Source organism: Vulpes lagopus, chromosome 12, assembly GCF_018345385.1.
Source record: "Vulpes lagopus strain Blue_001 chromosome 12, ASM1834538v1, whole genome shotgun sequence".
NCBI lineage: Eukaryota > Metazoa > Chordata > Mammalia > Carnivora > Canidae > Vulpes > Vulpes lagopus.
Genome location: NC_054835.1, coordinates 68,122,112 through 68,141,244, shown reverse-complemented (window position 1 = coordinate 68,141,244; position 19,133 = coordinate 68,122,112). Strand labels below are relative to the sequence as shown.

At 34.7% G+C, this 19,133-nt stretch overlaps 1 protein-coding gene across 19 annotated transcripts in view; it reads right to left on the bottom strand.

The window, feature by feature from the left end:
• The window catches only part of FIP1L1 (factor interacting with PAPOLA and CPSF1), a 72,500-nt gene that overhangs the window by 10,377 nt on the left and 42,990 nt on the right, over window positions 1-19,133 (bottom strand). For 10 of the 19 annotated variants that reach the window (XM_041724517.1, XM_041724509.1, XM_041724515.1 and 7 more), the window contains 4 exons: window positions 18,964-19,120; window positions 7,070-7,096; window positions 4,985-5,039; window positions 3,521-3,576 (listed from right to left, as the gene is read on the bottom strand). In XM_041724517.1, the coding sequence (XP_041580451.1) occupies window positions 3,521-3,576; window positions 4,985-5,039; window positions 7,070-7,096; window positions 18,964-19,120 (295 nt within the window). The remainder of the gene's footprint in view (window positions 1-3,520; window positions 3,577-4,984; window positions 5,040-7,069; window positions 7,097-18,963; window positions 19,121-19,133) is intronic. The other 9 variants (XM_041724519.1, XM_041724510.1, XM_041724524.1 and 6 more) reach the window with 1 other exon arrangement.

Here is a 19,133-nt window from a genome sequence, read left to right as displayed (position 1 = left end):
AGAAAAATTTAGAAATTTACCACATTCACAGATTAGAGAAGAAAAACATGATTATCTTGGAAAGCATTTGATAAAACGCAATATCCATTCACAGTTTAAAAGCCCTTGGAAACTTTCCTTGATCTGATACAGGACTCCATGAAAAAAAACAGTAAATGCCTAGTGGTAAATGTAAAAGAATTTCTTAAAAAAAAAAAAAAAAGTTTTTTGCTTAGTATATATATGTGTATATATATATATGTATAAATAAAACAAAAACCAATCCTATTTCTAATTACAAGTAATTAGAAATAGAACAGAAAGTTCAAATGACTATATCATTTAAAACAGCAACAAAAACATACGTACCAATGACTAAATCTAATCAAAGATATGCAAAAAGTATTTGGAGATAATTATAGCACTTAAATGAAATGTATAAATATATTTTTAAATATTTTATTTATTTATTCATGAGAGACACAGAGAGAGAGAGAGAGGCAGAGACACAGGCAGAGGGAGAAGCAGGCTCCATGCAGGGAGCCCGATGTGGGACTTGATGCCAGGTCTCCTGGGCTGAAGGCGGCGCTAAACCGCTGAGCCACCCGGACTGCTCTTAAATGAAATATATTAAAGAACATCTCCATAAATGAAGAGAGTCCTTCTTCATGGACTCAGTGCTGTAAGATATGAATTCCACACAAACTGATCCAAGCATCAATGCAATTCCAACATGGTTTAGTTAGAGCAAGGACTCTAGAGCCAGGCTGCATGGTTTCAACTCCTGATTCTGCGACTTATTGTGTGATACTGGGGACACCACTGAATTTTGCTGTTCTTCAATGTCCATAAAATGGGAATAGTAACAGTATGTCTACTTTATAAGGCTGTCAAGACTACATGAGTTAACAGTTTTGTCTAAAGTAAGCATAATATAAATGTTAGTTATTAATCAAAATCTCAATACAGTTTCTCATGCAACTTCCAAAGCTGATGTTAGAATGAATATGTAAGAGCAATGACGCAAGAATACTTTTGAACCAGACTAAGTAGATAGATTTTGCTGAACAAGGTATCAGATTTACTACAGAATTCATAATTAAAATAGTGTGGCATTATTAGCACAAGAAGAGTTCAACTAGTGAATAGTCTAGGAAGCCAAGAAACAAGATTCAGGAATACTTAAGAAACCTGATATATGAATGGATAGGACATTATGGATCTCTCAGAAGGACAGGCTATTCCACAGATGACATTGGTACAATTATATCTTTATAACAAAGGCAAAAATGCCTTTCACATGGCTTAACACCTGAAAAACAAAATTTGAAAACGTTTTTTGGAAAAAAAATATGAGATGGATAAAGTCATAGTCCTAATATGAACCCAATTAAAATGTAGTAGGACTTTACACGGCTAATGAAGCATAAGAAAAAAATGGTATTTTCAATTTATTTGCCATAGGAACTTTCCCCTTTGCATGGCTTGAGTATTATAATTATTTCTAATGTATACAGTATCTACATAGTCATAATAATATAAGTATGATTTATTGTTTAACTTTTAGAATAAAAAACTTATCAGGGCACAGAGAGTTTTGGTTATAGGACAGAATAAAAAGTATCTGTTTTCTTTAGAGATTTTTATTTATGAGAGAGAGAGGGATGGAGGGAGGGAGCAGGGGGTGGAGCGGGGGGTGGGGAGGAGGAGCAGAGGGAGAAGGACAAGCTGACTCCACACTGAGTGCAGAGCCCAACGTGGGGGGTCAATCTCAAGACTCTGAGATCAAGACCTAAGTTGAAAACCAAGAGTCAGTCAAACCAACTGAGAGCTACCCAGGTGCCCCAAATATAAAAGTTTCTAAGCAGAAGGATGGCTGACCAAAGCTGGGAGGCAGAGGGGGAAGAAGAGGTGAGGGCTTGGAAATTTGCACAGTAACAGATATTGATGGTACATGAATGAATATATATAAAGAAGAACAAAAACAGTAGTATGTCACTGGTGGGGAAAAGAGAGTGGCAACATGTAAGCAAAATACGCATCTATCAGAGGAAGAGGGTAACAGATGGTATCTACAGTTATATAAATCAAGAAACAGGGTAATAGCTTATGTATGAATGCCATGCAGACCATCAGAAGAACTAAAAATCATCAAAAATGCTCTCTCTGCAGTTGATATTTCTACAAAGATTACTTAAAAAAAAAAAGATTTTATTTATTTATTCACAAGAGACACACAGAAAGAGGCAGAGACATAGGCAGAGAGAGAAACAGGCTCCTTGCCAGGAGCCCAATGCAGGACTCCATCCCAGGACCCCGGGACCACGACTTGAGCCAAGGGCAGACGTTCAACTGCTGAGCCACCCAGGCGTCCCCAAAGATTACTTTTTAACTAGGTCTTACTTTACAAGCATAATCTTAATATGCATAGCAGTATTTGAGGATACATTACAAAATTTTAAAATAAATTAACAAAGGTAAAACAGAATTACCAGCAAAGCCAAAGATGTATCTATTACCTTCATTCCAAGGTTTTGATTAAGATGAAGAAAACTCGTAACTTTCTTCTCATTAATTTCTGCAATATGCTTTATAATCGTTATCACTAAAGAATTCCTTTATTTAAAAAAAAAAAAAATGTTTCTCCCTGAGAGAGGAGTTGGGTTTGGTAAAGAAAACTCTTGCTTAAAAGAAAACTCTTGATTAAAAATTTGCACATACTGGGATCCCTGGGTGGCGCAGCGGTTTGGCGCCTGCCTTTGGCCCAGGGTGCGATCCTGGAGGCCCCGGGACTGAATCCCACATCAGACTCCCAGTGCATGGAACCTGCTTCTCCCTCTACCTATGTCTCTGCCTCTCTCTCTCTCTCTCTGTGACTATCATAAATAAGTAAAAATTAAAAAAAAAAAGTTTGCACATACTACTTTGAAAAAAAGCTAAATGCTTAATTAATATTTTAAAAAATGAAATCTTCAGACACCTGGGTGGCTCAGTTAAGTGTCTGCAAACTTATGTTTAGTTTACTGTATCTTTAAAACCTAGTACAATGCAAAGCACTTTTAAAATGAATGATCAAGAGATCTAAGCAGAAACTAGTATCAGAAATCCTTAGAATGGATTATGTTGTTAAGAGTGAATAGGAAAAGAGGACAATGATCTAGAAGAAAAAACAGCAAGGGAGAAAAAGAACAAGGTTAGTTGGATGCCCTGAGTTAAGAAACAAAAAGATTAAGAACAAAGACTGAGACAATTTGCTGACAAATCTTAAATTCTTTTAGGAAAGGGCAAAGTACAAATATCCCTCTTGTATCACCATTTGTTAATTTTTAAAAGTATAGTTGATAAAACTTTTAATTTTTAAAAGTATAGTTGATAAAAATCATTAAGTAATCCAGAATGTAAGACCTAGTTATTCCATTACTTAATATTTTTAAATTGCTCTGTAAGATAGTGTTTTACACCATGGAAGTATGTTTTCATCGCTTTAAAATTTTACTTAAGTACTGGTTCAAACTGAATCTGGGCAACTGAAAATGCTTACCATTGCCATATGGAAAAGCACGTGCAGAACGACTATCGTAACCAGAGGAATGTCCACTGTTGAAGAAAAATGTATTTTTATTATGTGTTGCAAGTAAGTTCTAAGTTTTAATAATTTGGTACAAATGCAAAACATCAAGGCAGAATTATGACTTTCATTTAACCATCATATAATGATAAATCTTAATTCTGTAATTTTATTTTTTGATATAAAAAACAGGCTTTTAATCTCAATATATATTAAACCTAATACCCACTTGTAAAGAAAACCATAGCTTGTCAGTACTATTTAATGTGAATAATCCAATAAACTCAGCTTGAATCCCAAGATAACAGAAACCTTGAGGCTAAAAAAGTACTTGGGAATTCACTAAAATTTAGTCTTAAAAAAATAGGTTTTAAGGATTCAGAAATTCAGCCCCACTGACAGAATAAACAATAATACTTTTTAACATTCTGATTGAGAAAAACATATATTTAACAAAGGCTTAATAAAATTAAATCCTTCTATTTTCCCAATTAAGATTGTTCTGAGCTTTATCATTTTTTTGAAAATTTTGCATGATTTGATGCTACTGATATAAAGTTCTCACAATATTTCTAATATAATTTGGGTCACTTTTCAGAAATACATTATTTTCATGGAGTCTACTTGCTACTTAAGAGGAAACAGTAATAGCTACCATTTTTTAGTGATTTCTACCTGCTAAGAATTGTGCTGATGTGTTATATTCACTAGCTGTTTTAATCTTAACTCTATCAACCCCACTTAGTAAAAGGAAACTGAGTCTCCAAGGGATTATGGACCTTGCCTAGCAGCACGAAGCTAGGGAATTCTGAGGTTAAAATTGAGCCAGGTCTGTGAGATTTCCAAAGCCTTATGTTGCTAAACACCATTCTGCCATCTACTAGGTAAATACTCTTTAGTACAGCATTCCAACTAACATAAACCAGAAATGCAGGACATAAAAAAGAAGGTTACTGCCATATAGAATGGATTCAATTTTCCTTTGAGGAAGTTGAGTTACAGCAGGGTCAAAAGGAATAAGGCAGCTTTTCTTTACTATGGTTCCTGATAATAACTGTCCTTACTTAATTCTAAAACAGACATGCATTATTCATTATTATCAGTCATCTACTTGGCTATCCCACAAAAATGACTAGAGCCAAGTTTTTACCAATCTAGGGGTTTCTTTAATCAGTGTATCCTAAATCAAAGCAAGACATTTCAAAAATACTGTCATTTGGTTTTCTCTGTCCTGTTTTGTTACAGAACTATATATATAGGTCCAACATCTTATATAAAAGTAACTGGTATAGTTCTAGACTCATGAATTTAAAAAGGCAGGTACTATTTAATGTCTACAAAATTAAATCTTTGAAGATATTACCAAGATAAGCATAGGACTTTTCTGTCACAAGTCTACAAATGATAAATAGTTTTACCCTATCCATACTGATTTACCTTTCTATTGTTGGTATAAGAGATGGAGGTGGAGCGCCTGGTGGAGGAGGAAAACCTGAAACATTCAATCATAAGGTAAAAAAAGTTAATAGAATGTACATTTAATGTCAAGTGTGAAACAAAGTTGCTGCGTATCACTAAATTTCTCTGGGGACATAACGTGCTTCTCTATGTTATAATGGACAGAAAAAAAATGGAGCTTAAACTTACAAATAGATTTTTTGAATAATAAAACTTTAAATGAACAGTCTGGTCTAATACACAGAGCACAAACTGGGAGTCAGGACACCCGGTCTTATTTTCAGCACCACACACAGCCCATTTTGTGAGTATGAGAAAGTTAATCTCAATGCCTTACCTTATCCATATATAAAACAGTAGTAGTGTTGCCACCAGATATGTTATACTTGAAATACTTTTGAAGAAAAGCAAATAAAATAGCATTTACCTCTTTCAAAAAATGTTTTTATTTTAGATGTATAGAAATGTCCTTAAAATATATAATTTATAAATAAAATCTTACCAGTAAATATATAAATGCTTAAGGCTGAGAACATCTACCATAAAATATGTTTTAAACAGCACAACCCTAAAGAACTATTTTAGAGAAGGGCATATAATATAATTTTTGGATTAGTTTAGAGAGAAAATAATTTGCACCTTTATATCATGAGGTCTGTATTCTCAATAATTCACAATACCTAAATGAAATACCATAGAATATGGCTAAAAGGGACCTTAACAGTTAATCTACTCTGCACTTTCAAATTCAGATGGGCAATAAAGCATCCCAACAAAAGACTTTAAGATTCAACTTAAATACCTTATGATACCAATTCCTTATGATACCAATTCTTTCCAAGTTTTAACAACCCTCACTATTAGAAAATGAATTAAATTATATAATTTAAATCTTTCACACTACAATTCATATGCTGTCCTGAATGAGAACAAGAAGCAATCTATTATCGTACCCTCTACATATTTGAAAACACTTCCACTAGGCCTCATTCTTTAGTATTCTATGTAAAAATGAATCAGTTCTCTTAACCTTCTCAAAGTCCATTTAAATCAATTTTTGGCCCTGCTACAAGTTGTTTCAAATTCACCATGCTTATCTTCACTACCCAGTTTCAAGACCTGTAACTCCTCTAATTAAACATCTCAGAACTCTGCAGTTTAGCAATGACCACAATCCTATCCCATACAGCTTTTCAACCACATTTTCTTTTAAACTAGACACACCAATGATTCTTTCTCTATGACTTTTCCTGATAGGCCTTTTTCAGACACATTGATACACAATGACTCACTACTCCACAAATAAATATGTATACTATCCTATGGTATCTAAACTCCACTATTTCTCTTTATCAAGGTCATCCTGAATTCAAAACCCACCCTTCCAAGCATGGTCATCTCTCTTTCTCTTTATATTCCTTGGCTCTGAATACTGAACTCAGAAACAAAAACACTTGCTATCATATTGCATCACATTCTAAAAATATTTAAAACCACAACACTAAAAAAGTGTAAAAAAATAACCCTTGGTCATGTATAAACTATTGATCACACCATTACAACAATCAACAATTTAACAATCACTCTTAAGAACAACCATCTGACCAGTTGTCAATCTATCTAATTGTATGGCTCAGAACGTATTTTTTCACGATACTGAGTTATGCCAGCATGGTAAAAAAAAACCAAAAACCATGATAAAGTCAAGATAAATGATCTCTTCTCTTTGCAGCTGCTTTATCATATAAAAAAATTCAGTGGTCTTAAAAAATTCTTTTTCATAAAAATTTTATTTTATATCCCATACTGTTTTCTTCAACAAATTGATAAGGTGAGGATTTTCTCAGAATCTCTCTTGCTACAAAAATGGGTAAGAGAGGTATAAGAAAACTAAGTATCTTAATCAAAACTAGAATGAAGCAAAGGCAGAGCTGAAAATAGGACCTTGAAATCCCAATAGCCTATTCCATAGTCTAACCACATCGACACTGCCCCTCCTGTAACTACAAGCTTGAAATTTCATGTTTATTAACAATGATGGAGAAAACATGAAAAAAGTTTTACCTGGAGGTGGTACAGTTATTGGAATACCTAAAAAACAAGTGATGAAATTTAATATAGTAATTGGATTTTATAACCTGTTATGTATTTATGCCATCACCAAAAAAAAAAACCTTTGAAATAAAACCCCTTGCCTCATTTTCCTGGCTTATTCACTCAAAAAGAAACATTCTGTATTCTTGCAGAGGACCAACAATTCCAGCATAACATCCGACTTCCTGATGAAAACCCAGTCTAACAACTTGGTAACAAGGTTTCCCCTACTAGGTGTAATCACAAAGTTAGACATCAGTTTAAAAAGCACACTTGTGCATTTTTTTGTGCACAAATATCAAACTCCATGAAATTAACACTAAGTTTGATAGTCAACACCTGATCTTGTTATTTAATATTTTAATAGGGAAATTATCAATGGACTCTTTAATATCGCAGGTCATACAAGGTTAACTCCTAAGACGATGAATATTCACTTTAGTAAAGCTTTGTGGGACGTTCAAATGTTGATTTAGGTTTTACTACTGTTGACAGGACTGGGGAAAGGCTATTATTTCCTTTGATTGTGGGACTAGAAAAGGGGGGTATAGCCAATTCACATATATATATATATATATACCCCCAGGGCACAGTAAGATAAATGTGAACAATTTACTTCTATTGGAGTCTGTAAATACTATTTGAGTGACTCTCATTTATTTACATACATTATAAACTTTAAGAAATAAACTATGTATAAATAAACATTCTCAATTTACACTGGTCAAATGTGCCCTTAAATCCTAATGTAAAACTTATGTGGCATACAAATTCTACTTTTTGTTTAAAGAAAAATGACATTTCTAAGTAGGAAAATAGAAAAAATTTTTTTTTCATGAAAAATGTTATACCATAATAACTTCAACACAGAATGGTTTACTAAATCCTATCTTAAAAACTGCATCAAAATTAGCTCAAAAGATGAAAAAAAGTCAAGTTCATTAAATGCATGGGGAAAAATATTAAAAACAATTACTTTTAAGTGTTTTCTTGTCAATAGAAACATCTGTTAATAATTTTAAAATTTCTCTGCATGTTTTACCAGAACAAGAGGTTTATATAAAAAAATCTTAAGGCAAACAGTGGCCTTAAAACAGAGGATGAAACACCTGATTTAACCACCCCTTACAATAAGAGGATATGCTAAACTTACAAAACCAACAAGACTGAAAAAGATATGTAAAAGACATGTGAACCATTATGTTTCGAAAAACATTACACCTCCAAATGTCTACTAACTCAATCTACACTAAATGGCAATTCTCATCCATCCTGAAGTTACCGTGCTGCTTCCTAAATTACTAAACTAAAAGAATCCAGCAAACAATACAAGCTAGCAGAGTCCCAGACACCATACTAAATGGGAAAAGTAAGAAAGGCAGAGCATATTAAACGTTCTTAATATCTACTATTACCTAATTTTGTTCAGAACAGTAATTGAGTGATGAACAAATATTGAGGGCATATGATATAATGATTACTGGGTGTTATATAAGACTGAAGAATCACCAAACTGTATCTCTGAAACCAACAATACATTATGTATTAACAGAATTTAATTTAAAAAAAAAAAAAAGAACAGTAAAAAGTCTTTTAGAACACTGTTTAACTTCACTGTGTAATCCAGTTTTTACATTTAAATACATGATTTTTTTTTTTTTTTCTTTTTGGTGTACAGTAGTCCCTCCTTAGCCATGCTTTCCAGTTTCAGTTATCTGCAGTCAACCACATTCTGGAAGCAGTGATCCTCCTTCTGATGAAATGTCAGAAGGTCAACAGTAGCCTAATGCTATGTATGTCACTGGGCCTGTGCCATTCACCTCACTTCATCTCAGGACATAGGCATTTTATCAACTCACGTCATCACAAGAAAGGTGAGGACATACAACTAAGATATTTTAAAAGAGAGAGAGAGAGAGAGAGAGAGAGAGAAAAGAGATCACATTCAAATAGCTTTTATTGCAGTATATTGTTATAATTGTTTGATTTTATTACTGTTGTTAATCCCTTACTGTGCCAAATTTATAAATTAGGCTTTATCATAGGTTATGAATGAATGGGAGAAAAACGTAATATATATGGGTTCAATACTGTCTACAATTTCAGGTACTCATTGGGGGTCCTGGAACATATCCCTTGCAGGTAAGGGCAGGGGATGGGAGGAGACTACTGTATAAGATAAAGAATTATATGAAATTCAGCAAACCACTCCGTGATCCTAATGAACTACTTAAATGAACTCATGAGCAACATGCAGCACTTTGGCTAAAGCTTACTACAGCTTACTAAAATAAAATGTAAATGCATACAAAATAGCTAAGAAATTACTAGTCAGCCCCTCTCAAAATTTAGCCTTCAAAAGCATCTAAGTTGTCAAATTTTCACAAGACATAAAGGACTTACAACCAAATTATTAAATATGCTATGAAGGTTGTTAAAATTACACTCTGCTTTTAATTTTAGTATCACTACAGTAGTATCATAGGACAGGTTTTTAAAAAATCAACTGGAAAGAATAAAGAAAAAAAATCTCATGCTATTCAAAGATCTCATTCCAGTAACTATCTACTCATCACAAAGTGAGCATGTGAACCAGAAAAGGCCCTTTGTGTGAGGTTTCCATTTTATGTAAGATATTTCAATGCAAATCTTTATTGGTAAATGTTCACTGAACCAGAACCACAAAGCTGATGAAATGCAATACAAATCAATTCCTCAGTATTATCAGATGTATTTTCAAAATACAACTACAAAAGTTTAGTATGTGATATAACGTTGGTTCAACGTAATTATCAATAAAAATCACTATTTAGTACTTGACTTTTGTTAACAAGAGAAACAGCATTAGGAAAGAGAAAATTGGTCTCAAAAACTCCTGTCCTCATCCCCAATCCTCCCACCTTCCTGACTGACACACACACTGCCTAACCAACAGAGTGGAATTACACAAGTATTGTGTTTTACTGTTTCCTTTATCTGTAAAATGAGTAGGAAAAAATGTTTATTTCCCTGGAAAGCTTGCCTAACAGTAGTAAGAATAAAAGGTCTAGTATTGTAGGCCAAAGCTTTTGGAAAAGTAATATTCAAGTTCTAGAACGACTGGATAGGTTAGTGGTTTTGAAACTTCAGTGACCACCAGAATCACCTGGAGAGTTGATTAAAACACAGATTGCTGGGTCCCTCCTCTAGAATTTCTCATTCAGTAGGTCTGGAGTAGGGCCAGAGAATCTGCATTCCTAACAAGGATGGGATGATGTTGCTGAGCAGAGATCATACTTTGAGAATCAATGAATGAGATCCTAAACTTCTCTATGGACTGTCAAATATACAAAAGTAAATTCCATTCCAAATTTTTATGAAACTAACAAAGCATGTAACACCCTAAGGTAAAATAATACAGCTGAATGACACCCTACACTAACTACCTGGTATCCTCAAAAGAAAGAGAATTAGATTTACGTTTTTCCTGTAATGCGTACTCTTCAATGGGAAGTATGGACCTGAAATCCTATCTGGGAACTGAAGGAATCTCAGAGGCAAAGCAGCAGAAAGGCAGTAGCCCTGGGATACTTACTGAAAGGAATTTAACTATATTTTTTAAACTCACACAAAATTAATAGAAACTCTGCAAGTAACAACAACAACAACAACAAAAAAAACTGTGGATGAACTCATTCTCAATGCAGCCCATCACTGTTTTTCTAAGGCAGAAAAGTTTATCTGCTAGGTAGCCTCTGACATGGCTTCTAATGATCCCTGACTCTCGTATTTATGCCTCCTTATACCTTTGGTATATATACCCTCCCCGAGTATGGACTGGATATAATGACTTATTTCTAACAAAATCCAGCAAAACGATGGGATGTCACTTCTGTGACTAGGTTACAAGACAGTGACTTCTATTTTGCTGGTACCCTCTACGTTTTTCTCGGCATGCATGCTTTCATGAAGCAAGCTGCCTTTGGGAGAGGAAGTGAATCTTGATTTCAACAGAGGTGAGTGATCTTGAAAAAGAACACTCCCTCAGTCCAGCCTTTAGGATGACCATCTCAAAGTCTGTGGCAGACTTTGAAGCAGAGGACCCACTAAGCCGTCCCCACATTCCTAACCCACAAAACCTATTCAATTAGTAAATGTATGTCTAAGCCACTACATTTTGGAGTGAGCTGTTACTCAGCAGCAGCTAACAAATACACCTAATAGCTACCTATCATTTCTCTATTATGTTCAAGTGAAAACAAAGAGCTTGACAGAATTATGCAAATTAGGCTTCCAAGTTCTCACCAGTAACTTCTGAATTTCATCAGCACTATTATGATACAAATAGATAACCTTGATCACTTTCTTTAATTCTCACTGATTTCTATGACTAAGTAAATTCTGCACAAAGTAACTTGAATACCTAAACTCAAGGTTTATAAAAATCCCTAAATGTTACCTTTACTACATGCTTTTCTGTGCATCAGTATTTTTTAAATTTTAATTACACACACGCACATACATTGTCTAACATCTACCCTTTAAAAATAACATCCTATTCTGGGTTTACTGAAAATACTGATAAACTACTGGAATTTTTTTAAATATAAAAAACAAAAGGAAAAATGAGTTCAGTTCTCAAAAAATTCAAGAAATTATTTTTTAAAGGTATTTCCAGAAAACATTTGTTTGGCAAACAGCATCAATTAATATGCAGATTTGCTGTGTAAGACCAAAAATCTTACAGAACTACAAAAATTTGCTTAATAAATATATTCATAAAATAGCTTCTCAAAACTACTTCCTCAAAGGTGTGGATATTTACCCAATATAGGCCAAGCTTTTGCCAAAGCAGCAGTTCTTAAACTGTTATGTGAAGATTCCAGGGGGGGGTCTCCAAGACCCTTCTAAGGAATCTGCAAGGCTAAAACTACTTTCATAAAAACACGAAGAGGGCAGCCCCGGTGGCCCAGTGGTTTAGCACCTGCACCTGCCTTTGGCCCAGGGCACGATCCTGAGGACCCGGGATGGAGTCCCGCATTGGGCTTCTAATGGGGAGACTGCTTCTCCCTCTGCCTGTGTCTCTGCCTCTCTCTCTCTCTCTGTGTCTGTCATGAATAAATGAATAAAATCTTTAAAAAAAAAATGAAGATACCATGAAATCTAAATGTTATCAGCAGGATATTGATTTAATCAACTAATGATATCACCATAAAATGCAGTACTATGTGACCATTAAAAATGAGGCAAACAGTAAAATGTCAGCTAACTGGATGTTTAAAAAAACAAAAACAAAAAACCAACAAAAAAAAACTCGTTCCTGCTCTTTATAACCTCCATAATTTCTCTACCTACAAATATCTGTGTACGCACTTCAACATAAGAAATACTTAAAAAAAAAAAAAAAACTTTTAAAAGACACACTATTGGGGTGAATATATACAGAATGCCATGATTCATTTCAACATAGTTAACAAAACAGGCTTTTGGACAAAACTGCCTGCTGGTTCTATTTTAGCTATTGCTTAAATTCTTTACACCTCAGTTTCTCTTCTGCAAAATTAGAGTAATGCCTCTTTCAGATATTAAGAATCATATTGAGTTAATACATGAAATGTGCTCAGAACAGTGCCTTAAATAGTAAATAAGCTTTTGATAAATATTAGCTACTATTAGCTATTACAGTGACCCTTAAAAAACAGGAGTTTGAATTGCACAGGTCCACTTAAATGTGGATTTTTTTTTTATAGCATGGACCTACAAATGCATTTTCTCTTCTTTATGATATTAACATTTACTTTCCTCTAGATTACTTTATTGTAAGAATATAGTATATAATACACATAACATTAAAAATATGTATTAAATGACTATTACAATCAACAACAGGCTATCAGTAGAAGTTTCTGGGTGGTCAAGTTAAATGTGGATTTTTGACTGCTTGGGGTATTGGTGCCCCTAACCCTGGTATTTTTCAAGTGTCAATTGAATTTCTACTAATACTCAGTGAAAGCATGAAACTGCACTAATATATTTCTGAAAAATCTAACACAACAGAACTACTGGGTGGTTCACTAGGTGATAAAAATAATGAATTTTCTGAAAATTAAGAAAAATGTTGAATAATCCATGTTTTCAAGCTACTGTTAGTAATGGTAACAGAAAACCACATTAAATACTTTTTCATTTAAAAAAGCTACTCCAAATGTCACATTAATTTGGGACCAAGGGTCTCTATATGTTTGCTGTATTCTCCAAGAAAAAACCTCCACTCTTCATACAAATCCTGGCAAATATTTTGTTCTGTAACGTTTCAACTGTGTCTGTAGATGTGTGTTTGAGGGGGGTAGGAGGCAGTACACCTCTCCTTGTCTGGTGTTTGACAGAAAAAGTCGACTGAATGCATGCAATCTCTATCACCTCATCATTGTCAAGGAGTAACTATCTACTTATGCAATGAGTCATGCCTGGAAACCGTAGCTCTAAGAGTTGACCAGAACTTTTTTTTCTCCAAACCAAGGCATTTGTGAGAGTGAATATTATTATTTACGCTGGGATAAAAGGTACAAAGTAGGGCCTATCCCAGGCACATCTGGATGTATCATTCTATTAGAGAAAAAATTCTTTTTATGAAAAGATCAACACTCCAAAACATGGGTATAATACATCATTACAATACTGTATCATATACAGGCCTATAATCTTGAAAGAGTACACGTTTCAAAGTAAATGTTAACAAAGACAACATTAAAATCCGTTTAATTTCTCAAAGGATTTTCTTTTCCTTTCTCCTTTTAGTATTTCTCTAGAAAGCAAAAAGAAAACCCAAGGTTTCTCTAAAAAAAATGGAGTACTTTTTAGGCAAACTTTAAAAAAGATTCCTCAGCCACAGCTTTCTTTCATTAGCTGCTTATGATTCTTAAGGTGATCCAAATTACAGTGAACTCTATAGAACATACTGTAATCATGTCCTTCTGTGGTAAATGGTAACTGAAGATGTGGCTTTAATCAAGGCCCCTACTCAGAGGGGAAGGATCTGTATACCCATACTGTTATGGGAAGCTAGTGCCCTATCTGACAAGTGTCTGTGTGACTGTACCAACTGTCAATCTGAAAAGCTCCCTGGTGTTATGGATACACAAATATGTTAACTCAATCAGATGTCTTATTTAGGGAATTTCAAGTATACAAAAGATCTCTGTGATTAGCACTGCTGGGAAACACTGATGGAAATACAGGCTATGGAAAGAAAAAAAAAGACTATGTTCTCTCCCAACAACTCACAACATAGTAAAAACAAGGAATAATTCAGATACAATTTACAAATATCTGGTTTTAGTATGAACTAATTATCTCCCTGCCTCCAGCAAATATAACCGTTAGATACTACTTAAACCAGCATCAGAAATCCTCTGAATCAGTATCCTTAAGTGTTGATAGGACAGCATGGAAATTCTAAGAATAAGTAATCAAAGGAAATCTGGAAAAGTATTTAAAATATAGAAAGCATGTAGCTGAAAATTAACATTACAGGTACACCTCATTTTATTGCACCCACTTTACTGTTCTCCATAGTTACTGTTTTTAAGAAATTGAAGGATTGTGGCAACACTACTTCAGTAAATCCAATGAAGTTATTTCCTTTTTCTTTTTTTTTTTTAAGATTTTATTTATTAATCATGAGAAGCAGAGAGAGAGAGGCAGAGACACAAGCAGAAGGAGAAGCAGGCCCCATGCAGGGAGTCCAATGAAGGACTCGATCCTGGGACCCTGGGATCACGCCCTGAGCCAAAGGCAGACACAAAGCCACTGAGCCACCCAGGCATCCCTGGAGTCATTTCCCAGCAGTGTTTACAGATTTCATGTCTTTGTGTCACATATAATTGTCACAGTATTTCAAGCTTTTTCATTATTTTGTTATAATGATTTGTGATCACTGATCTTCTGATGTTACTGTTCAACTGCTTTGGGACACCACAAACTCTAAGTCTATCTAAGATGGCAAACTATCAGTAAATGTTTGTGTGACTGCCTGACTAACCAACCACTGCCCTGTCTCTCTCCTCCTCTCCTGAGACAGAATAATGAAATTAGGCCAATTAATAACCCTTCAATGGCCTCTAAGTGTTCAAATGAAGAGTCACACACCTCTCCCTTTAAATCAAAAGCTAGAAATTATTAAATTTAGTAAAGAAGGCATCCTAAAAGTCAACTGGCTGAAAGCCAGGCTCTTGAGCCATACAGACAAGTTGTGAATGCAAAAGAAAAGTACTTGAAGGAAATTAAAAGTGCTACTGCAGTGAACACAAAGCAAACTAGCCTTATTAAAAGTATGGAGAAAGTCTGAGTGGTCTGGAGAGAAGATCAAAACAGCCACAATATTCCATTAAGCCAAAGGCTAATCCAGAGCAAGGCCCTTATAACCCTCTTTAATTCAATGAAAGTTGACGAGATGGGGAAGTTACAGAAAAAATGTCTGAAGCTATCAGAAGTTGGTTCATAAGGCTTAAGGGAAAAAGCCCTCTCCATAACATAACAGCTCAAGGTAAAGCAGCAAGTGCTGATGTAGAAGCTGCAGCAAGTTACCCAGAAGACCCAGCTAGGATAATTCATAAAGCTGCCTACACTGAACAACAGATTTTCGACGTTGACAAAACAGCCTCCTATTGGAAGAAGATGCCATCGGGGACTTTCACAACTGAAAAGAAGTCAAGGCCTGGCTTCAAAGTTTCAAAGGACAGGCTGACTTTCTTGTTAGGGGCTAATATGCAGCTGGTGACTTCAGGTTGAAGCTAATGCTAACCATTCTGAAAGTCTTAGGGCCCTTAAGAATTATGCTAAGTCCATGCTGCCTGTGATCTATAGTTGGAACAACAAAGCCTGGATGACAGCGTATCTGTTTACAACAATGGTTTACTCAGGATTTTAAGCCCACTGCTGAGACTACTGCTCAGAAAAAGAGATTCCTTTCAAAATATTACTGCCCATCGACAATGCAACTGGTTACCTAAGAGCCCTGGTGCGGAGACATACAAGGACATTAACGTTTCCACGCCTTATAACACAATATTCCTTCTCAGCCCATGGATCAAGGAGTCACTCTGACTTTCAAGTCTTATTGAAGAAATACATTTCATCTCGTAAGACTACAGCTGACACAGACAGAGATTCCTCTGACAGATCTGGGCAAAGACAACTGAAAATCTTCTGGAAGGGATTCATCATTCGAGATGCCATTAAGAACACTCGTGACTCATGAGCAAAGGTCCAAATAGCAACATTAACAGGAGTATGGATGAAGCTGACTCCAAAACTCACGGAGCACTTTGAGAGCTTCAAGACTTCAGTGGAGGAAGGAACTGCAGCTGTGGTGGGAATAACAAGAGAACTAGAGAGAGAAGTGGGGACTGAAGATGGGACCGAATTGCTGCAATCTCATATAAAACATGAACGGATGGGGGGCTGCTTCTCATGGATGAGCAAAAAAAAAAAAAAAAAAAAAAAACTGGTTTCTTTACACAGAACCTACTCCTGGTGAAGATGCTGTGAAGACTGTTGAAATGACAACAACAGACCTAAAATATGACCTAAACTTAGTAGATAAAGCAGCAGGCATCAGGGTTTGAGAGGACGGACTCCAATTTGGAGGAAGTTTTACTGTGGGTAAGATGCTTTAAGACAGCATCACTGCTACAGAGAAATAGTTCATAATGGAAGAGTCAATGGATGTGGCAAGTTTCACTGTTGTCTTATCTTAAAAAACCGCCAGAGCCACCCCAACCTTCAGCAATCATCACCCTGATATATCAATCAATAGCCACCAACATCAAGACAAGACCCCAAGATCAGCAAAAAGATTATGACTCACTTAAAACACAGATGATGGTAAACATTTTTTAGCAACAAAGTATTGTTTAATTAAGGCAGGTACCTTATTTTTTAGACATAATGCTACTGCACACTTAACAGACTACAGCAGAGTATAAACATAACTTTTATATGCACCAAGAAACCAAAATTTCATTTGATTCTTTTTATTGCAGTGGTCTAGGACTGTAATATCTCCGAGGTAAGCCTGTAAATAAATAACTTAAACAAGAGAAAAATAATGAGTGTTACTCTACAGCATAATGTCATATAAATAATCTGAACATTATTAAAAGATACTATCCTTATAAACAGAGTTATATGGCAAAAAAAAATGGAAAAGGTTTGTCATTTTGGAAAAAAGTATACTTCTAGATAATGCCAGTGTCTATAAGCAATATACTTTAGAACTTCTAAATATTCTTATACCAAAAAGTATTTATTTTTTCACCATTTTTCATACTACCTCTCTCTCACTCACTTATACCACTTACTCTTACAGCAGCTAGTGTTGACTATATAAATTATTAGCAATCTGGGGATATATTATGTTAGCTAGTAATACAGAAGAATTCTTTTAAGCCACCTTTAATACCTGGTAAAGTTAAAATAAAATTACCAATCAATCTAGCATAAGGACTATTAACACATACATTGATTATCTTCCAGTGTCATTAAATCAAGTATGTTCACAATTAACTATTTCTACATTTTATCATGTTCAGTAGACAAAGGACTCATCTATGAATCCCTTAAGTCTTCATTCCTTTCCCTTTTCCTTTAGTTAATTCTCATTGTACAAAAGACCAAAGAGTTACCAGTCCAATCACAACCTCTGAAATGGTTCATGCTCCAGAACAAGAAATTCATTGAATTTTAGAAATAATGTTATCTGGAGTAAGCACCTCCAACATATCCAGCCTTCTCTTTCCTCTGCTTTTGAGACAACCCAATCTCTAAATCAGACGTCTTTCATAATAATTTTCTTTTCCTTTTTCAAGATTCAAGTGACAATGGAAGGGAATCAAAGGTATTGTGGCTGAAGGGCCAATGCAACAGCTGACATTTAGAGACGAAGGATGAATATTATAGGGAAGGACTATTCAGACCCTTTATTTGCCTCAGTATTCTGATTACAAATGGCACCTTAAAACAAGCACAGCTCTCTTAAAATGACTGAGTGGACATGGCTCTTTTAGTATAAACTGATTTTAAGAGAAAGCAAATTTTAACATATCTCACACATGCAATTATAATTAGGACCAGGAGCTAGTTTTTATCATTTACTACTGGCACTCTCCCTAGGAAGAAAGTAATTATCACCTGAATCAATCTTGTCAGTTTCACTAAAAACTGATTAAGGGGAATAAATACTGGAAGCTACTGGACATAAAGTAACGAAGACTACTGGATGTAAGGTTGAAAATACAAAATTTGGGGATTATTTGTCAATTTTATCTATTGCCATCAATAAAATAATAAATCAAAAGTGGCTCAAAATAGGATGGAAATTTACTTTAATTTTGTCTTGTTTAAAAGAAGTAAATACCAGGTACCTGGCACCCAGAAGCAGTCTCCTAAAAGGAAACCAGTATACAAAGATGACCAGACTGAGATTTTCACTTCAATCTCTTCATAGGATATATTTTTTGAATTTTACTCCAATTCTAAAAGTATCTCTGAAACTTTTTTTCAAAACCAGTTAACAAGGTTTACAATTCAATATGGATTTATACGTATAAAATTAGCAACCATAGTGATTACTACTTTTAGATCACAATTTTAGTATCTGTCCATTCTCTATTTTGGTATATTCTCTTTGCTATGCTAATAGCACGTATAGATCTGTTTCAGTATGAATTTACTGAAGATTTAACATAAGTTTCCTAATTTTAATACAGTGTAATCAATGAAGATTTTATTTTCAAGTATATATATTGTAACTGTAAGAGTTAAAAATAAAAGAAACACTCATGGTTATTTTTCTTTCAAAATCAAATGTCTTATTTACTATTTACCTGGTGGTGGAATCAGAGGTGGAGCAGTACTGACAGTTGGAGGAGGTGGAAGAAATGGAGGAGGTGGAAGGTGGGTGGGAGGAGCTCCTGGGGGGAAAAATGGAGGTGGTTTGCTAAAATTGTTGTCTACTTCAGTAGCAGATCTTTCAGAAAGGACCTAAAATTAAAGC